This window comes from Malania oleifera, chromosome 3, assembly GCF_029873635.1.
Source record: "Malania oleifera isolate guangnan ecotype guangnan chromosome 3, ASM2987363v1, whole genome shotgun sequence".
NCBI lineage: Eukaryota > Viridiplantae > Streptophyta > Magnoliopsida > Santalales > Ximeniaceae > Malania > Malania oleifera.
The window spans coordinates 99,296,101-99,314,281 of NC_080419.1; the positions used below are offsets into that span (position 1 = coordinate 99,296,101).

The 18,181-nt window shown below is 35.6% G+C and overlaps 1 protein-coding gene across 6 annotated transcripts; it reads left to right on the forward strand.

Moving 5' to 3' along the window:
• Positions 1-933: 933 nt before the first annotated feature.
• Positions 934-17,708, forward strand: LOC131151906 (E3 ubiquitin-protein ligase At1g63170). Of its 6 annotated transcripts, none has more exons than XM_058103386.1 (7): positions 934-1,278; positions 2,520-3,390; positions 15,124-15,249; positions 15,356-15,647; positions 16,743-16,958; positions 17,066-17,119; positions 17,370-17,708. In XM_058103386.1, the coding sequence occupies exons 2-6, from the start codon at positions 2,765-2,767 to the stop codon at positions 17,069-17,071; spliced, it is 1,266 nt and encodes a 421-aa protein (XP_057959369.1). In that variant the 5' UTR covers positions 934-1,278; positions 2,520-2,764; the 3' UTR covers positions 17,072-17,119; positions 17,370-17,708. The 6 variants fall into 6 exon arrangements, 4 of the variants coding, with proteins under 4 accessions (XP_057959369.1, XP_057959365.1, XP_057959366.1 ...); XM_058103383.1 differs by having other exon boundaries at positions 1,008-1,278; positions 17,242-17,708; XM_058103384.1 differs by having other exon boundaries at positions 1,008-1,278; positions 17,277-17,708.
• The last annotated feature ends 473 nt before the right edge of the window (positions 17,709-18,181 follow it).

Consider the following 18,181-nt stretch of genomic DNA (forward strand, 5'->3'; position numbering starts at 1 on the left):
TAAAAGGAACTTTGACTAAGTTTTGTTGTTTATTTTGACAAAATTTAAAGTAAAAATAGAAAAGAAGGATTATAGTTCAAAAGGAAAGTGCAAAAAAAGTAAAAAAAAAAAATTAGCAAGTTGTGTTTTCATTTTTTTCCCCCTATAAGTTGATTTTCTCGGCAATATTTTTTGAGATCGATATTTTGTGTTGTCTTATGCAATATCAAGAAAAGTATTTTTTTATTATTTGCATCAAGTAGGTTATTTTGAATTACTAACTAGTTACCTTAGAACATTAATGAAGCACTTGTTTAGGGTTAAGATAATTTTTAATGCGCGTCAAGTGGGTTTATTGCTTCAATTGTAGATGTTAATAAATTAAAACCCAAATACGATAATTTGTATGATTTTCATGCTCATATTTTGATTGCTATTGTTAATAATTTATAGTGTTTTTTTTTTTTTTAAAAAAAGTATAAGAAATATTTCTTCTTATTTTAAAAATCTAATCACATATACAAATCCCAATGAAACATGTTTTATGCTATTCAATTTTTTCTAATTTTCTATCAGCGTAATTTTAAAAAAAAAGCAATATAATCCAACATGTTTGCAAAGATTTAATGAAATTTATTTACCCTATATTTGAATAATCTTTATATTTGAAGTTGTAGTAGATTTAGATAAGATTTAATACAAAATTGTATTGAAACTTGTTTAAATTTATTTAAATCTAAATTTAAAGTTCGAGATCTATTCATCTAAACACACTGTTGGTTTTTTAGTAATAAATTGTGTAATATTACATCCGATACTTCACAAATAAAAATAAAAACAATAAATTAGGTGAAAGTAATGAGTTGTGATATACTATATAAATTTTATCTTAATAAGAACACAAAATTTAATGAATAAAAATATTAATATCTCCTAAAACATTAAAAACAAATCTTATGAAAGATCAAGGAAGCTTCTCAAAACTTTTCCTCAACTCATTCGTAAGTATCTCATTTTTTTGGTGGGAATATTTGGGATATATATAAGAAAAAAGGAGATTGGGGGAAGAGAGGAAGTCTCCGTCCCTTCCTTCCTCCTCCATCTCACTGCTCGCGCGTAGATGACACCTTGAAGCAAAGCTGACCCCATATCTTCTCCGTCGCATAGACCCATCCAGAAAACAAAGACACTGCACACAAAGCAAAAAACGCTGAAATCAGAATTTGCATATGCGCCCAGCCCAGGCCAACCCACCCCGGAAATCTCCACTGATTGTGTCATCGGCTTCCAAGCCCCCTGGTAAGTGAGCTCTCTGTGTCTCTCTGCACTTTTTTGTTTTTCTGGAACAGTTTCTGAAATTAAAAAACCAGTCAAATAACTTCCATTTTTTCTTTGTGATTGTGTTGTATCGCTTCAATTCACCAATGGGTTGGTGTTCTTTATGTTTTTTTTTTTTCCCTAAAATTTTAGTGTTTGTTTAAAACGGATTGCTTTGGTCTGTCCCAGGGTTGGATTGTTGTGGAAGCTAAACAACCCTCCGAATTTAATCTGTTTGTTTCCCGGGATAGATGGGGAGTGAGATAAAAGAAAAAGGGTAAAGGGTAAAAGAATCTGAATCTGGTGGTACTTATTGTTTTCAGTTCCTGGAAAATTATAGCTCAACTCAATTATGAAACGAGTATTTTAAAATCCAGATTTAAGGTTTTATGGTAATCAAATAGGGGCTGGGGCTTCAATTTGTTTCTTTTCAGTTCTCAAATAGCTGAAATTTTCTTTTTTATTTTATTTTTCAATCGTTTTTCGTTCTGGGGTTCCACTTTTAGGATTTGAATTTATTTTAATTTTAGACTGATCAAAAAATGATTTATTTGAAATTTTAGGAAGTTTCTTTGAGGCTGCAGAAATGATGCTAGTTTGTTAGTTTTCATTTTAGTTATGGTGTAATTTCGTGGTTCTTATGTTTCAGTTTGTATGATTTTGTTTCACGTCGTTTGACTAATTGTGTTTTAATTATGCGTATAATTCTGTTTTAATTATGTTTTATTTGTGTGTAGATTTGCTTAAGTTTATGACAGTGGGTTAAAATTTTTATGTGTTGGTTATGAGTATAATCATTATTGGGTGTTCACGCCTTTCATGTAAGCATTGATTGTTGCCTCCATTGTTTGTAAAAATTCTGGGAAGACGAAGATTGGCCTAGAATACTAAACGTAGGTTCTGCATTTAGTTTTGAAGTACTTTTGGCTGTTGAGGGTTTAATATAGTTTAATAAAAGTAATTAGTTTTTTTTTTAGTTTTTAGTGTTTTTTTCTCTCACTGGTTTAATTTCTGTGTTTCTATGCTTAATACATTTTGTAGTTCATTTATGCTTGATATTTCTGGCTGTAAAGTTAGGGAAAGTTGGTGAATGTTTAAAGTCAAATTTAATTTATTTTCTTTTCCCCAGTTTTCTCGGCAACCATACACTCTGTTATTTTTCTGAAGTGGAGCATAAAGAAATTCTCATTTTGGCACATTTTCTTTTTATCTTGCTTGTACAGAAATAAGAACTGTTGATCTCTCCAGTGTCCGTCGCTTGTGAATCTGAGTGATCGGAATCGGATTGAACAGCCTGATGGTTAAGTCAGACAAGTCTAACATTTATATGAGTTCACATGAGAAGTACGACACAATGGCAGTGATTTCGTTCTATCTTTCCTTGCCCTCTGTTTATTGTCATTGTTAAATTTCCATTCCATTGCTTGAACTAAATTGTGGAAGCTAGACCAATATTCAACCATTGTTAATGGAGCGACTGGAAAATCATAACAATTGTGAACACATTATTGATGTTACAAGGAGTGGTGATGTCTCTGCTTCGTCATCTAGCTCCTCTCATGGTAGACCTTTTGACGGCATAGATCCATCACAACATGAAGAAACAGCTTCCAGTAACATAAGGACCTCTGTTTCTCAGCCTCCACTTTCTTCCTCCGATGGAACAAACTCCAGGAACTCCATATTTGTAAGGAGAGCAGAAGGGCATGTCCTCCGTCGCCGCCGCCGGAGCCCATTGAATTCTAAGGCATGGATATCCTTTGAATTTTTTCTTACTGTGGTTCAGATTGTGGCATCTATTGTTGTTTTGTCTTTGTCGAGGCATGAGCATCCACATGCTCCATTGTTTGCATGGATTGTGGGTTATGCCTCTGGCTGTGTTGCAACACTTCCTGTTCTTTGTTGGCGTTGTTATCACCGCAACGAGGTTGAACAACAAGATATTTCTCAACGCCGTCATGGTCGTTTCCGTAGAGACTTTCCTATAGAACCAATAGTTTCCCTTAGAGTTACTGGGACTTCAGAGGGGGAAGAGAACCGAACCACCATCACAGCCAACAGAAGTGGTCAATTTACAGGAGCACTGAGTGCAAGGTATGGAATTTTGTTTTTGTTAGTGTTGTTGCTACTGAGTTAAAAATTATCTTAAATTTCTAATCATTGCTTTCTTTTGTAAGATCTATCTTTATGATGTTGTTCTGTATTCAACACTCCAATTAGTAATTTGCATGCTATTTTAAAACAATATGTTTAAATTAACCAAGTTTTGTTATTCAGAAATTTAGCTACTCATGGGACTTGTGTTATAGCCATATGAATTTGATTGGAAAAAACAAATTCATGGTTCTTTCTTATGTAGTCATGGTGTTTCCAGGTTATGCTCTTGGATTATTATCAGGATACAGGATTGGAACTTGTCTTATTCAGTGGATGTGTTAGCATTAAATTACTATAAGTTGTTTGGTGCACAAGAGCTCACTCACTACATTGCATAATTTATTTTTGTTCAGTTTTCATTTTGTTCATTTTACCCTTCTTTCCCTCTCTGTCAGCAACTTCTTTTTAGTTTCTTTAGACTGGGCAAAACCCCAATTGCCTTCTATTTTCCCAATGAAATCAGTTTGAACTGGTTGGTGAACTCCATTGAGATTTGAGTTTTGAGACAAGGAGATTACCTTCTTTAGTGGCTTGATTGAACCTGTGTGCTCTGAATGTTTACTGGAATCTAATAGGAGATTGAAAATCTATGCATAATTTCAGGGAATTTCATTTTGAGTATAGGACATGGCTTTTGATTCTTTTGTAATAATGGATTGGATATAGGATGCACAGCGGAATAAAAACACAACAAGTAAATCAAACTCAACCAGATTACATGAAATAACAAGCACAACAACAAGATGTACGTGGTTCGGCAAAACCTACATCCACGGAAGCAATCGACACAAAAATTTCACTAAGAAATTTGAGAATACACAATACACTTCACAAAGTTCTCTCTCATATCTTACAATACCCTCAGATAAGGATAAATAAACATTCCTTCGGAGGTTTTCCTCCATTACCCCAACCACCCCAACGTTCAAATTCAAAATTTGAATTTCTTCTTGCAGCCTAGGCGCACTTGTTGACGAGAGCAGGGGATTCTTCAACGAGACAAAGAAGCCCACTCGTCGACGAGTCTATCCTTTCGTCGACAAGTTATTAACTCTGAGATTTTCTGACTCTCAGTATCTACTCGTTGACGAGCACAGGGCACTCTCGACGAGTCTTCTGTTGCTAGCACAAGAAGACTTCTCTCACATGTTTTTCTTCCTTTGTTTGTGATCCCACTAAGTATAAAAGCCACACACAAATGTAACAACCTCCACCTTGGCGTTTATACGCCCCTTAGGAGAACCCGAAAACATGATTGATTCTTGAACTTGAAACGCTTGGTTGGGACCGTCTCCCTTCTAGTACTTGGAGATATGCACCAAGTCCAAGCAATGTTGCTTGAACTTCCCGATGACAGCTTTAGGTTTTACCATCAACCCCGATACAGTTGTAGATTCAACACTCGAAAATTTCGCCCTAAGCTTCCAATAAGACCTTCTGGCAACAGTAAACACAAAAACTGCTGCAAGTCTTATATCACCAAAACCCCCTACATAGTCTTCAATAAAACTAACAACTGATGGTATGCTTTGTTGCTTGCTAAAACACTCCATTACACAATCATGGAGGACCTTTGACATATTCCGGACATCACAGCCCGTCCTTGAGTACCGAGCAGTAGACATTCCATTTTGATTCTCCATAGAACCCCCTGAGATGGCAAACGAAGTCACCCTATGGTTTCGTCCACAAAGCCACCCTGAGATAACACCAATTTCCTTGTAGTTTTGTCCATTCAAATCAGCAAACCAAGACCCATCTTGGCCATACCCAACACATACATATCAAAAACTTTCAACAGAGTTCCAAATTGATTAGCCTCAGTTAAAGCATTTCTAGCCAATAACATGTCATTTACATACAACAGATACATCACTTCATACATCACTATCACCCTCTTCCCAACTGGAAGCCTCACCAATTTATACCTGAATGATGGTCTGATAGTGCACATGGACCCACCGTGATCTTGCTGGTCTCCCAAGCTGAAACTCTCTGCAATATGACCAATGTCAACTTTGCCTTGAGTTTGTTGCTTCACCCGCATCACATGCCCATTCATACCGTGATATTGTCGACCCGAGATAGAACTCCCAACATTTCTGCCTTGAGTTCCTAACTCCACATAAATAACATGATTTCTACTACTGTAGTTTTCTAGTACTTGTTTCTCTTCCTTTACCTGAGTACGCTGCCCCATGACTTTAACAACAAAAGTCATGTCCTCGATCACCCCTTTGTTTGCCACAGGATCACCCAGCTTGCACCCACCTTTCTTATAACCTAGAAAGATGTACTGTCCGGACATAACACCAAGCCTAGATCCTCCATCACTAGAATAGCGCACCAGTGGACATCCACTCACAACCAAGTAGTCTACTGCAAATCCTACCCATAATTCACCTGCAACTTTCCCATCTAGGGATACCTTTGGCGATCAGTCACACGAGAAACACGCTATAATCACTGACTTCACCAAGAAGTACCCCGCAAACCCTGCATATAATCTGACATGCTCAAAAAACTCTTTGAACAAAACCAGCGTACTCAGTCCCAATGGCTGACATGAGGATTTCTCTCTTGGTCTGGTACTCCACCTCAACCACAACACCTCAACATCAGGTTTGTGCCACATGAGATAAACCAAGACCTTCCATGATACACTCATGAAAAACATATGTCTATCCTTTGATGCTATCATCATCGGTCCCCAAACATCTGAATACATGTCGTCACCCATATGCTTCAACTGCATATGCCACAAAGTATCTGATTCAGATTCAACAGTTGTAACTCTACCTACAACGGTAACACCCTGCAGTACATAGATATTTCCTGCTATCTTTTCTCCTTTCATTACAATTGAGTCGCCTTCACACACTTTCATTTCTCCACTTTCAGACTTGTAACAAAATCCATTGCAGTCTAAAATACCCAATGAAATAACATTCTTTCCTAGACCCTCAACATGCCTCACATCACATATGGTTCTTACAACACCATCATGCATTTTGATTTTGACATTTCCAAGTCCTAGTATTTTGCATAAAATATTATTTCCCAAGAAAAACACAACCAGTATTGACTGACCTGTAGGTGTCAAACCATTTTCTATTTGTTGTCATGTGATAAGTGCAGTATCTAGGATCTAAGAATCATCTGTGAGGCACTCCGAATCTAATGAAATACATAGCATATCCCCATCACTGCACTCTGAATCTTCTTCCACTACATTTGTAGATTCTAACGAACCTTGCTGATTTTCAGAATTCCCTTTCTTCCACTCCGGACATTCCGGTCTTATGTGCCCAATTTTACCGCATTTAAAACATTTCGCGTCCTTCTTCTTCTTCCCGGACTGCAATCGAGATTTGCTTTGGGACTTATGTCTCCCATGTTCTTGATTACTTTTCACAACAAGTCCTTCACCATGTGAAACTTCATCGCTAATCATTTTTCTTTGATGAAAAATAAGCAATGCACTTGTCACCTCTTCCAAATTCAGGTTATCCTTGCCCCATGTAAGAGTTGTAACCAAACTCTCATAAGCTTGAGACGTAGGTAGGGAATTTAATAGCATCAATGCTTTGTCTTCCTCCTCGAACTTTACATCAACACGTGCCAAATCACTCACAATTTGATTGAAAGTGTTGATATGTTGGTTCAAATCCGAACCCTCAACCATCTTAAGCCAATACAACCTCTGCTTAAGAAAAAGTTTATTCAACAAGGATTTAGACATATATCGGCTTTCTAAATTTCACCACACAGCCGCTGGAGAATCCTCTTCCATTACATGATAGAGAACTTCATCCGCCAAACACAAGCGTATTGTAGAAACGACCTTTGCTTCCAATTCTCCCCATGTTGCCTCATCCATTCCAACCGGTTGAACACCAAGTAGAGCCCCAGCCATTCCTTGTTGCACAAGTATATCCTTTACTCTCCTCTGCCATAAACCAAAGTTTCTGGTTCCATCAAATTTGACGAAGTCAAATCTTGTAGAAGATTATACCGAAGTCATATCAACAATCGCTCTGATACCAATTTGTTGTAATAATGGATCGGATATAGGATGCATAGCGGAATAAAAACACAACAAGTAAATCAAACTCAACTAGAAAACATGAAATAATAAGCACAACGACAAGATGTACGTGGTTCGGCAAAGTCTACATCCATGGAAGCGATCGACACAAAAATTTCACTAAGAAATTTGAGAATACACAATACACTTCACAAAGTTCTCTCTCATATCTTACAATACCCTCAGATAAGGATAAATAAACATTCCTTTGGAGGTTTTCCTCCCTTACCCCAACCACCCCAACGTTCAAATTCAAAATTTGAATTTCTTCTCACAACCCAGGCACACTCGTCGACGAGAATAGGGAATTCGTTGACGAGACAAAGAAGCCCACTCATCGACGAGTCTATCCTTTCGTCAACGAGTATTTAAATCTGAGATTTTCTGGCACTCGGTATCTACTCATTGACGAGCACAGGGCACTCGTCGGCGAGTCTTCTACTGCCAGCACAAGAAGACTTCTCTCAAATGTTTTCTTTCCTTTGTTTGTGATCCCACTAAGTATAAGAGCCACACACAAATATAACAGATTCTGACATGGCCTGTTGTTTTGTAAGAGTTATGCTTCCATAATAGATTTTTTGGGTACTCTTGTTATCAAGAGCCAAATTTTGTTGTCTGTGGAGGATAGGAATAGAAGGGCATGTGGTTATTTATTCTAACCTAGTCGGAGATGATCTAGAAAAAATGAGGTATCATATAAGGGCATGTGATTATTTATTCCACACTATTAAGAGTTGATCTAGAAAAATGGAGTAATCTTATTGTTTTGGACCTCAATTTTTAAAATATTCAATGGGTTTTGTCAGCATATTAATTTCTTGTTTTTATCTTAATTTATTTTAAATTTTGGACTTTTAAAACCTCACAGAAAAAAATTTCAATTTAATATTGTTGGACAAGAGTGACATAATTTTCAATAAAGGAAGCAAATTTTTTTTTTTTTAAAAAAAAAGGAAAGAAAAAGTTCAATCTAATATTGCTGGATAATCGAGGTCTTAAATTTCGATTTTAACTAAAATTTTGAAGTTCCAAAGGTGCGGAAATTTCGATGGAAATTTCAATTTCAATTTTAGAAAAAATGATAGAAATTAGTAGTAAAGCACAAAATTCTTTTATGAAACTTCAGAAATGGTTAATTGAATAATGTAAGTATTTGGATTAATATATTTCAAAGTAAATACATCTATGTTGGCTATGCAATAGTTGTAACATATAATATGTGTATTAAACATTTTAGGTTAATATAAATGAAATTCATAAATCAATTAAATATTAATTATTATACAAATAATGATAATTTAGACATGAATGGTAAAACAAAATATTGTTGAAATTTTAATTTTTTATGTAATTTCAAAAGCCCTTGTAATAATCTTTTGTTTCAATAAAAAAAAAAACATAAATTAAGGGAAAATTTTCACTTCGTGTCTAAACCTCACATTTGAATTCTAAGGAAATTTCGTTTTATAGTTTTGCTAAAATTTTGATATTTTGATAAATTTTGTATGATTAATTGAAATTTCGGCAGAAATTATTCAAGATAGAAATTGACTGCCATTTCAATTTCAAGGGTGATGGAAAGCAGAAATTTTGATGGAAATTTTGCTAATTTCGTGGCAATTTAAGACCATGTAGATAACAGTGATAACATTTGATGGGTTATAATTATTCTTTCATTTTCGTTGATTGGCATAGTTACATGTGTGTCCAGCAGGATATTTGTTAGTGGGGCCTCTGAATCAAGATATAGGTTTGGATAAAGCTTATGCATGGGATATAGCTGACTGTATATGCAGTTTAATTAACATAACATAGAGTGGACAGAAATCACAGGAGAAGTGGCTCTTTATGTCCGTTTGTATCATCATTTTATAATTTTTTTTTCTTCAGTTTTTAACCTGTAATTTTAGTCTTTCTAAGGCACTTTCACCCTTCCTATCACCCTGTTGTAATACATATTACTATGACTACTTTACTTTATCTCCTTCTGCATCAAAACTTCAGAAGCTTGTTGCGTCTATTTCTTTTGTTTCCAAGTTTGAGTGTGAGTCTTGCAAGTTCGGTAATCATTGGAGCTCTTTTTCCACCTAGGGAGCAGACAAGGAGTTTCATTCCCTTCTCCTTAGTTCATTCAAACATTTGAGGTATTTGTTGTGTTTTGTTAAGAACCACTTTAAATTCTTAAGCTGTTAGCCTGTAGGCTGACAATGTATATCATGCCTTAATGCTCCACCAGACATACATGCATCTGAATGCATGAGAAACAAACAGTAACACTCATTACAAGGAAGAGGATTATTTTTAACAACATCAAATACTTGTGAGCCACAAGACTAGAATCCAAGACCTCTTGGCAACCATGGCTATTGTTCTGATGCCATGTCACCTAAAAGCTTAAGCTTGTTAGGCGAGTCAAAGAGCCATTCACCTAATTGCATGTTTTGTACATAGGAATGGAATTCACCGGAATGAAATCAAATTCATTACTTGCTTTCTTCATTCTATCTGTTCATATTTCATTCCATTGAGGGCGGGCCTTGGATCAACGGTAAGGTTGCTCTTTTGTGACCGGTTGGTCATGGGTTCGAGTCCAAGGAAACAGCCTCTTTACATAAAAGTAGGGCTAAGAATGCGTACATTATGACGATCCTCCCCTTACCCTTGCAGAGCGGGGAGTCTTATGGCTTGTGGGTTGCCCTTATATTTTCATTCCATTCCATTCCTATCTCATTCCATTCTGCAAACCAAATTTGATGTAAACGCCTGAGGTTGTTAAGTGGGGCATAGGAATGGTTTTAATTTCTCTTAAAAATCCCCCACCCTTGCTAGGCGTGCATGAAAGTTCATAGGCTTGAAGAGTGGATAAAAGCACAGGCCTAGGGTACCTGTGCTGTAATTGTTTTTTTTCCAAATTAGAAGAGTGGGGATGTTGAGATTTGTACAGTAGACCTTTTGGTCATTGAGGCTCTGATACCATGCCAAAAAACCAGTTTAATTTTGACATGTTTCTACATTGTTAGATTTCAGACACATTTTTACCTTTGTTGATGTCTCCAATGACATGGTTATTAGTATTGAAAGAGACTCTGAATTCTTGTCTATTTTAAAGCAATTTTCATATTCAATTTAATCCAGTGTTTCTGTTCTTTGTATCAATAATGTCCTTGAATACATTAAAATTGAGAAATGAAATTTTAAATCAAATCTCACTTGTCTATACTTCTCATCAGAAAGGTACAGTGGAGAGGGAAAAAAACAGACATATACATGATGTTTCTTGAATTACTTGTTCACATGAGTGTACCCAAATATTTTTGGGGGAGTTACGGCTGTCTACTTGATCAACCGTATGGCATATGCTGTTTTGGATGATCAGATACCTTTCTATATTTTGTGCCCTCAATCGCCTGTGCATATTGTTCTTCCTCGAAAATTCCACTATACTTATTTTGTTCAGGCTCTTGGCCCAACTCATGATAAGCTCTCTTTGAGCAATTAAATGCTTATTACTGTCTTCCTTGGGTACCATCCAGACTTAAAAAGGTTTCACTATTGCAATCCAATCACTGGAAACATTTTTTCAGGGACCACCTTAGAATCTACACCTCCCAGATGCAGGAAGGGTATTAGATACCCATCTTTTTTTTCCACCTAGTGATTCTCCTGTTCGTACTACTTATGCTATTCCTCTGCCTGTTGTTAGTCGTGTCCTTGTCATCTTCCAAATCCATTGATGGTTTGACATCCTCTCAACCTTCTTCTTCTAAGCCCATGCAGGTTACATATGTAGGAAGAATAGACAGCAAGAAGTTAATGATACATCACAGCCCTTGACTTCTGACTTCGCAGGACAACCTCTGGCTATTTTTTATGATCTTCACCTTCCTGTGGCGCACACAGTTTTATTAGTCTGTCTAGCTCTAATTGTGCCTTTCCTTTTGTTTAAAAAAAAAAAAAAAAAAAAAATCCTCTTAGTTTCTTTCTCCTCAATATTGCTCTTCGCATTATTGACTTTTTTTATTTTTATTTTTATACTATCGTAAGTCTTATTAAGGAGCATCAGTTGTACCTGCGTTTGCTTGGGAAAATATTGAGCTTTCATAGTTGGGATTTTGTTGATTTGGCACCTGGTGAGAAATTTGTTTGGTGAAGGTGGGTGTGTACTGTGTAGAGTAAAATGTCACCCCAAATGACATTATTAAGCATCGAAAGTTTGTCTGGTTGTTAGGCGATGCACACAGATGTATTGATTCCTTTGAGATTTTCTCTGTTGGTCTTCTCAATTCAGTACTGATGTTGATTTTTTTTTTTTGGGTGTAGTTGTTAATGTAAATTGTTCCTATTTTAGATAACATATATATATATATATATATATATATATATATCTATGTCAATCTGCAAAGATAAGTATATATTGAGCAACCCCCAGGGTATTTTTGCTTGAGGGGAACTGTTTTTTCACATAAAGCTATATATGGGCTGAAATTGAATGTGATTGAGAAATTCATTGGGTTATTTCCCATGATTTTTTCACTAAACTCACGCTTGGCCTCTTTATTTTCATTAGGAGACTGTCTTTTGAAGTGGTAATACTAATTGTTTATGTTGGTATGATTGTTTTTGTCAATGATGTCTGGCATAGTTTTAAAAAACAGTGGCAGTCTGCAAAATGGTAGCGGTCACTGTAGTTTCAAATGTTAAATAACATGCAAAGAATGCTGCATCTGTGAAATCATTATGGAATTAGCATACTTGTTAAACTTATAGATTTACTTGTTTTGTCTCCAAAATATTACACACTAAGGTCTTAAATGAGTTGTAGCAAAATTTAAAATCAATAAGTTATAATGTATATGAAACATCAAACATGTTGATGTTATATTGTTTTTTGTGTTGCTTAGGGGAGGAAAATCCTGTAACTGTTACTAATCACTACTTCATTGAGTATAAATCTAAAGTAAGAAACTGTAGAATTATGAATCATAATTGATGGAACGTATTAACATTTCATTTGTCATAGCATAATCATATAAAAAGCATAAACATACAGTCAAAGAATGAGCTGTATGAAGCAAAGAAAGAAACTGGCTGCCTTCAAATTTAAGTTTTAATCAAATTTTTTAGCAGTTGAAGTATGTAGAGGTATATTACATAAATAATTTTTTATCAGTAGAAGAAAATAGTACTAAATATGAATTTTGCTCTGCTGTAAAGATTGGTTTGTTTATCTTCTATGAATTGAGTTTAATTCTTGACTATTTGATAGTAAATACTGTTGAGTGGTCTAGGGCCTTCTCAACCCAAAAATCTAGCTCATGGGGTGAGACTTTTCCTTACACTTAATAACTGACCATCAGCCTCTTCCACAATCGATGTGGGATAACCCAACAATCTTTCCCTCACACATCGGGCAAGACATTGGGGTCTCCCCTGGCACGGCATACAAGGAAGAATGTTGAACCAAGGCTAATAAATTCTGTTTCAAGTTTTAAAACCTTGAAATGTTAAATTAGTGTTAAAAATTGTTAAGGCAATCCACAGTCAGTTTGAGGGCATAACAGCCTGTAGCAGACAGCAACTATGTGTATTGGAGGCTGTTATGGTGTCATAGCAGACCATATCAAATGATATAGATGTGAGTTAGGATACTTTCTGTACGAACAGGAGGGCATGGGTATCCATAGGAGCTCATTGGAATGAGGAAAAAACATGTCTGTCTTTTTTACCAAAAATGTAGCTATACTGAATGGAATTTTAGCCAAAAGTTTACAGGTTCCTCAACTATTTAAGATAGTGCTCTTTAATCAAGTTCTGTAAGGATTGTAATAATGCATTGTGATCATCGACCTTTTGAAATTAGACTTTCTGTTGTGGGAGGTATATGTGACATAATTGGTCAAGAAAATCTTTTGCTATGCAACGACTACCTGTGTGCAATGACATAACTGCAGTCCTCCATCCAAAAAAGGAAAAAAAAAATGACAAAACTGCAGGATATCTTATATGAGAACTTTCCTTCATCCTGCTGGCGATTTAAAAGGTGTTGCACAGACAACCATTTTTGTTATTTGTTAGCTACTATTGGAAGAATGCCTTATCATTCCCTGGTGCAAATAATATAGGATCCAAAAATAATGACATAATTTTTCCAGAATTATGGTCAGTAGCTTGAATTTATATTATGTGGTTAGAATCTCAACTGGAAAGAATGGCCTGGGCATCAAATTATGTAGGTAATGTTGGAGGAAATGTTAAATTAGAAAAATGAATAGATTAAAACACCAAAATTTATAGGCTTAATACATTAACTCTAGATTGTATCTCTATGATTAGCAAAGCTAGCTGTTGTGAACTGGAAATTTAGGGATAAAATTGATTTCAATGTAATAGTCAAGGCTTTTTGTTTTGTTATCCTTATTTATTCAATAGATGATTAAAAATATTACCTAGTAAAAGAGAAAAAACTGATTTCTTCCTGAAGATTATCATAAAAAGCTAACTTTCCCTTGTAAATGGCCAAGCAATGAAGAGGACATTGCACATGGAATGAAAGTGGGAGGGTGAAATGAAGGGGTGCATTTGGTTTATCATGTCCATTGAGTTGAAAACAAACTTCAGAAAGTGGTTGTAGACCTGCCTTGTTTGGTGAGAGAGAATGTTGGGATTGAAGAAAAATAGATGCGTCCATAGTGTTATGCAAGCAAAATATGTTATTGTAAAGAGGCAAGAAATCAAGAAGCAAAGCATATCAACCGGAAAAGGGGAAAATGGTTTTGTACTCTTTTACGTACACCGTGGACATTATTTTGTTAATTCGAACATTTGATTGGATTTAGAGTAGCTAGGTTCTAGGATTTTTTTATTATTATTTTTAAGGGGTAGGGGTATAATTTAGTCTTAGTTGGAAATTTCAAAAGCTTTATTTAGAAGAACTTTCTGAACTTATATATCGTATTGAATTTCTAATTCATTCCAGCCTAATTAGTGTTCTATCTGGTTACAAACTAGCCAATAATATTTTTCAGGAACTTCCTAATTTAGAGAAACTTGAGCCCTATTTGGTTTTTATATTGGTTATTCTAGTTTGTAATTTTTTTTGCTTGCAGACAAGATTTTTTGATGAAAACTATTTTGGCTTTAGAATCCGATGACAGTTGATTGTTGCAGCATTGGGAATTTTAGTTTGATTACTAACTATTAAGCATCGAATGTGTGTTCTGTAGATTCTTATTTCCTTTTTTCATCCGTTTGATTTTCTCTCACTTAAAAATTATTTCATAAACCTAAGCTGTCAGGGACTGGGCCAGCAAAAAATACCAAAGGAGCAAAACGAACAGTAACAAATTAAAATAACAGGGGAACAAACAAATTATAAGAGTAGAAAATATCATGGGGAAACTGTGTTAGACTGCCAGTTAGGCCAATGGGTATGCTTGCTGCTTCTCAGATTTTTATGTCCCACTGAATTATCCATCGTTTTCTTTTGGAATGTCCTTGGAGTCTTGATTTATTCCACTATCAGTTCTATCATATTGCAAGTTCAATGAAGGTATTGATGGAAAGATTTTGATTCCCAGCAGACTCCAGAGACTAGTGGAATTCTTCAAGATGGCTTTGGATTGCTTCTTTGCTGTTTGGTTTGTTGTTGGCAATGTATGGGTCTTTGGAGGGCACTCATCTTCTTCCGAGGCTCCCAACCTGTACAGGTAGTGCTAATTGGCATCTATGACATTTTTGAATGTCTGTTTCATTCTTTCATGAGGTTTAATCTTTATCTGCATCTTCTCTCTCACCTTTTTTTATTATTTGCAGCTTGTGCATAGTGTTTCTTACCTTAAGCTGTATTGGATATGCTATGCCCTTTCTACTATGTGCAACAATATGCTGCTGCCTCCCTTGTTTAATATCTGTCCTTGGAATTGGAGATGATCTGAGGCATACTAGGGGAGCCACACAAGAATCAATAAGTGCTCTACCAACATATAAGTTCAAGTTGAAGAAAAATAGGAGTCATGGAGACAGAGAAATCAACTTGGCTGCAGGTGATGGTGGGGTTGTTGCTGCTGGAACAGAAAAGGAGCGTGTGATCTCAGGGGAAGATGCTGTAAGTTTTGCAAAAGAAAACTCTTTTCTTCATTCTTTCAGTTTTCTACTATGACTTTCACTGGGTTGTCACAACTCGCATGGCATTACATCAGGTTGGAGAGCTTATGGGCTGTGCTTCTCTGAAGAGGCAAAGGCATTCTTGTAAAATTTTCTTTCGGGTGAAAAATCAGCAGTGTCCTGTGTTTTCATGTGTCACTACTTACTTGGTGGTCTAATGAACTGGACGGACTTTGCGCCAAACTGACGCATGATTCTGCCCCTTTTCTTTACTGATAATGAGGGAGTTGAAAGATATAGTAAATAATTGAAAATTCATTGTAAATGAGGGTCTCTTGCCTTGTGTTGTTCTTGCCAACCCCTAATGAATGTTTGTGTATTTTGGTCTTTGTATTAATGAAGCATAATAACTATAGTGACTGTTCATTTCCCGGCACTAGAAAAAATGATCCAAAACCTGTGCAGCTGTGCTGGTTTGAAGTCTATGACCTGTCTTGGTGAAAAGATGCCACGGAACAGATTTTGAACTTGTCAAAATTTTGGTTTAAAGTGTTTATTTTATTTTATATTTTTTTCTTTTTATTAATCTGAAGTTTACTGAAACTAGTCCAGATTTTGGATGTTAATGATTTAACATTTTCTAATTGGACTTTATCTCAAATTTTTTCTTTTTGTTTACTTTGCCTACTGATCAACAGCATCTGAATTGATTTAATTAATTTGTTGAGTCATTTGGAGCATTAATATTTTACAGATGGCCAAGGATTGAAATAAACCAATGAGGCTGATTGCCATAACCTGTTCCAGTGTTGATCATTCTGCAATGATGTGAATTGTGATAAAAAAAATGTTGATCTGCCATGTTAATTTTTATGTGGTTATTTGAAGGAAGCATGTGCAGATTCACTATGCATTATCTTGTTTCATATTTTAGGTAGTATAAGGTAGAGTTACCAAGTTAGTTTATCAAAATAGACGATTCTGGTTTTCTCTTTCATGTCTCTTTAACCTGGTTTACAGAGCATTTTACTGCCCTCAACGACCAAAATTTTTAGATGACTTATTTATTTATTTTTATCATTGTTATAATTTGCAGGTTTGCTGCATTTGCTTGGCAAAATATGCAAACAATGATGAATTGAGGGAATTGTCATGTTCACATTTCTTCCACAAGGAGTGTGTGGATAAGTGGCTAAAAATCAATGCTGTGTGTCCCCTCTGCAAGTGTGAGGTGGGTGAGAGCAATTTGGGTTTACCTTCTGATACAACTGCTGGGCAGCAGCGGCATGAGATTAGAGTGGGGAACAGCTTGGTTAGCTCTCTGTATTCATTTTGAAAATATATTGACTCTTTGAACTTTTTATATGTACATATATATATGAAGTTTGTCATGCCTTGAACATGAGGTTTTCATTTCAGTGGTGAGGCAAGATTTTTCAGTTGGAGCTGGCCTTGCACAAGCACCATACACTGGTAATGTTTATAGATGTTGCAGTGATAGAAGTAAGGCATGATATTTTGCATTTATTTGAGCCAACCTGCAGTTTATTCCCCCACCACAAAACCACAGAAACATTATTCTAATCATCTGTCAGATTTTAAGATTAAAAATCTTGAGCACATCTTCCAGAGGAGTGGCCTGCAATGAGCACTGTAAACAACTTGGAATGGGCATTTTCATGGGATGCTGATTACTTTGTGCAATTCTTCATTAACAAAACAGGCATCACTTGTAGTTGTTTGAAAGATGTAGAAGGTCCTCTGGAGGAATAAGATGAGGGGTGGTGGAGTTGCTTTTGAAGGTCCTCAAGCGCATGCAGTTAGTGATGCAAAGGAGAGAAGTGATAAAGACTGATGGACATGGAAGAATTTTGAGAAGGAGAAAGACTTGTAAGCAACGGTTATTTCATATAGATTTGGATTCATTAACTATCCAATGTTACATTAGTACTTAGCACACACAAACGAGATATATAGTTTGGTGTGGTCTTAGTAATATAGGTCGTGTACCACTTTAGTATATTCAAGCACTGAAATAATATATTATGATTGATGGGATCTAGATCTTGTATAAAGTAATCATTCTTCACAATTATTTCCAAAGGGGGTACAAGAAAATGATGTAAAGCTCTATGCAAAAACTTAGGAGTTATCAGTTATTCATCAACTAGCATGATGAAATGAATAAAAGTTGATTTTAGTAGTGAATTAATTAAGTATAATGCGATAATAATTTATGAATAAAAGCACATAAATGATTAGCTTGGAGTTCACTAGGACTGGGTTATTATTGTTAGTATACACAAATATTATTGATACTACCATACTTCTGGATAAAGGTGGCAGTAAAGTCTCTAGCTTGGAGGGAGTAAGGAAGGGGTTTTTAAGCTTCTATAGCTCTCTTTTGGGTGCCAAGAATGAACTTGGTGTTTTGAACAATCCATTCATAAAATCCTTACTGAATTTCTCATGGTCAAATGTGAGAAATCCCAGTGAGAGGATGAAATGAGAAATCCTACTGAGAGGATGAGGGAT

Coding starts and splice junctions, on each gene's coding strand:
- LOC131151906 (XM_058103382.1), top strand. CDS start 2,765: ATGGAGCGACTGGAAAATCATAACAATTGTGAACACATTATTGATGTT. Junction 15,250..15,355: donor GAGGCTCCCAACCTGTACAG/GTAGTGCTAATT, acceptor TATTATTTGCAG/CTTGTGCATAGTGTTTCTTA. Junction 15,648..16,742: donor TGATCTCAGGGGAAGATGCT/GTAAGTTTTGCA, acceptor TATAATTTGCAG/GTTTGCTGCATTTGCTTGGC.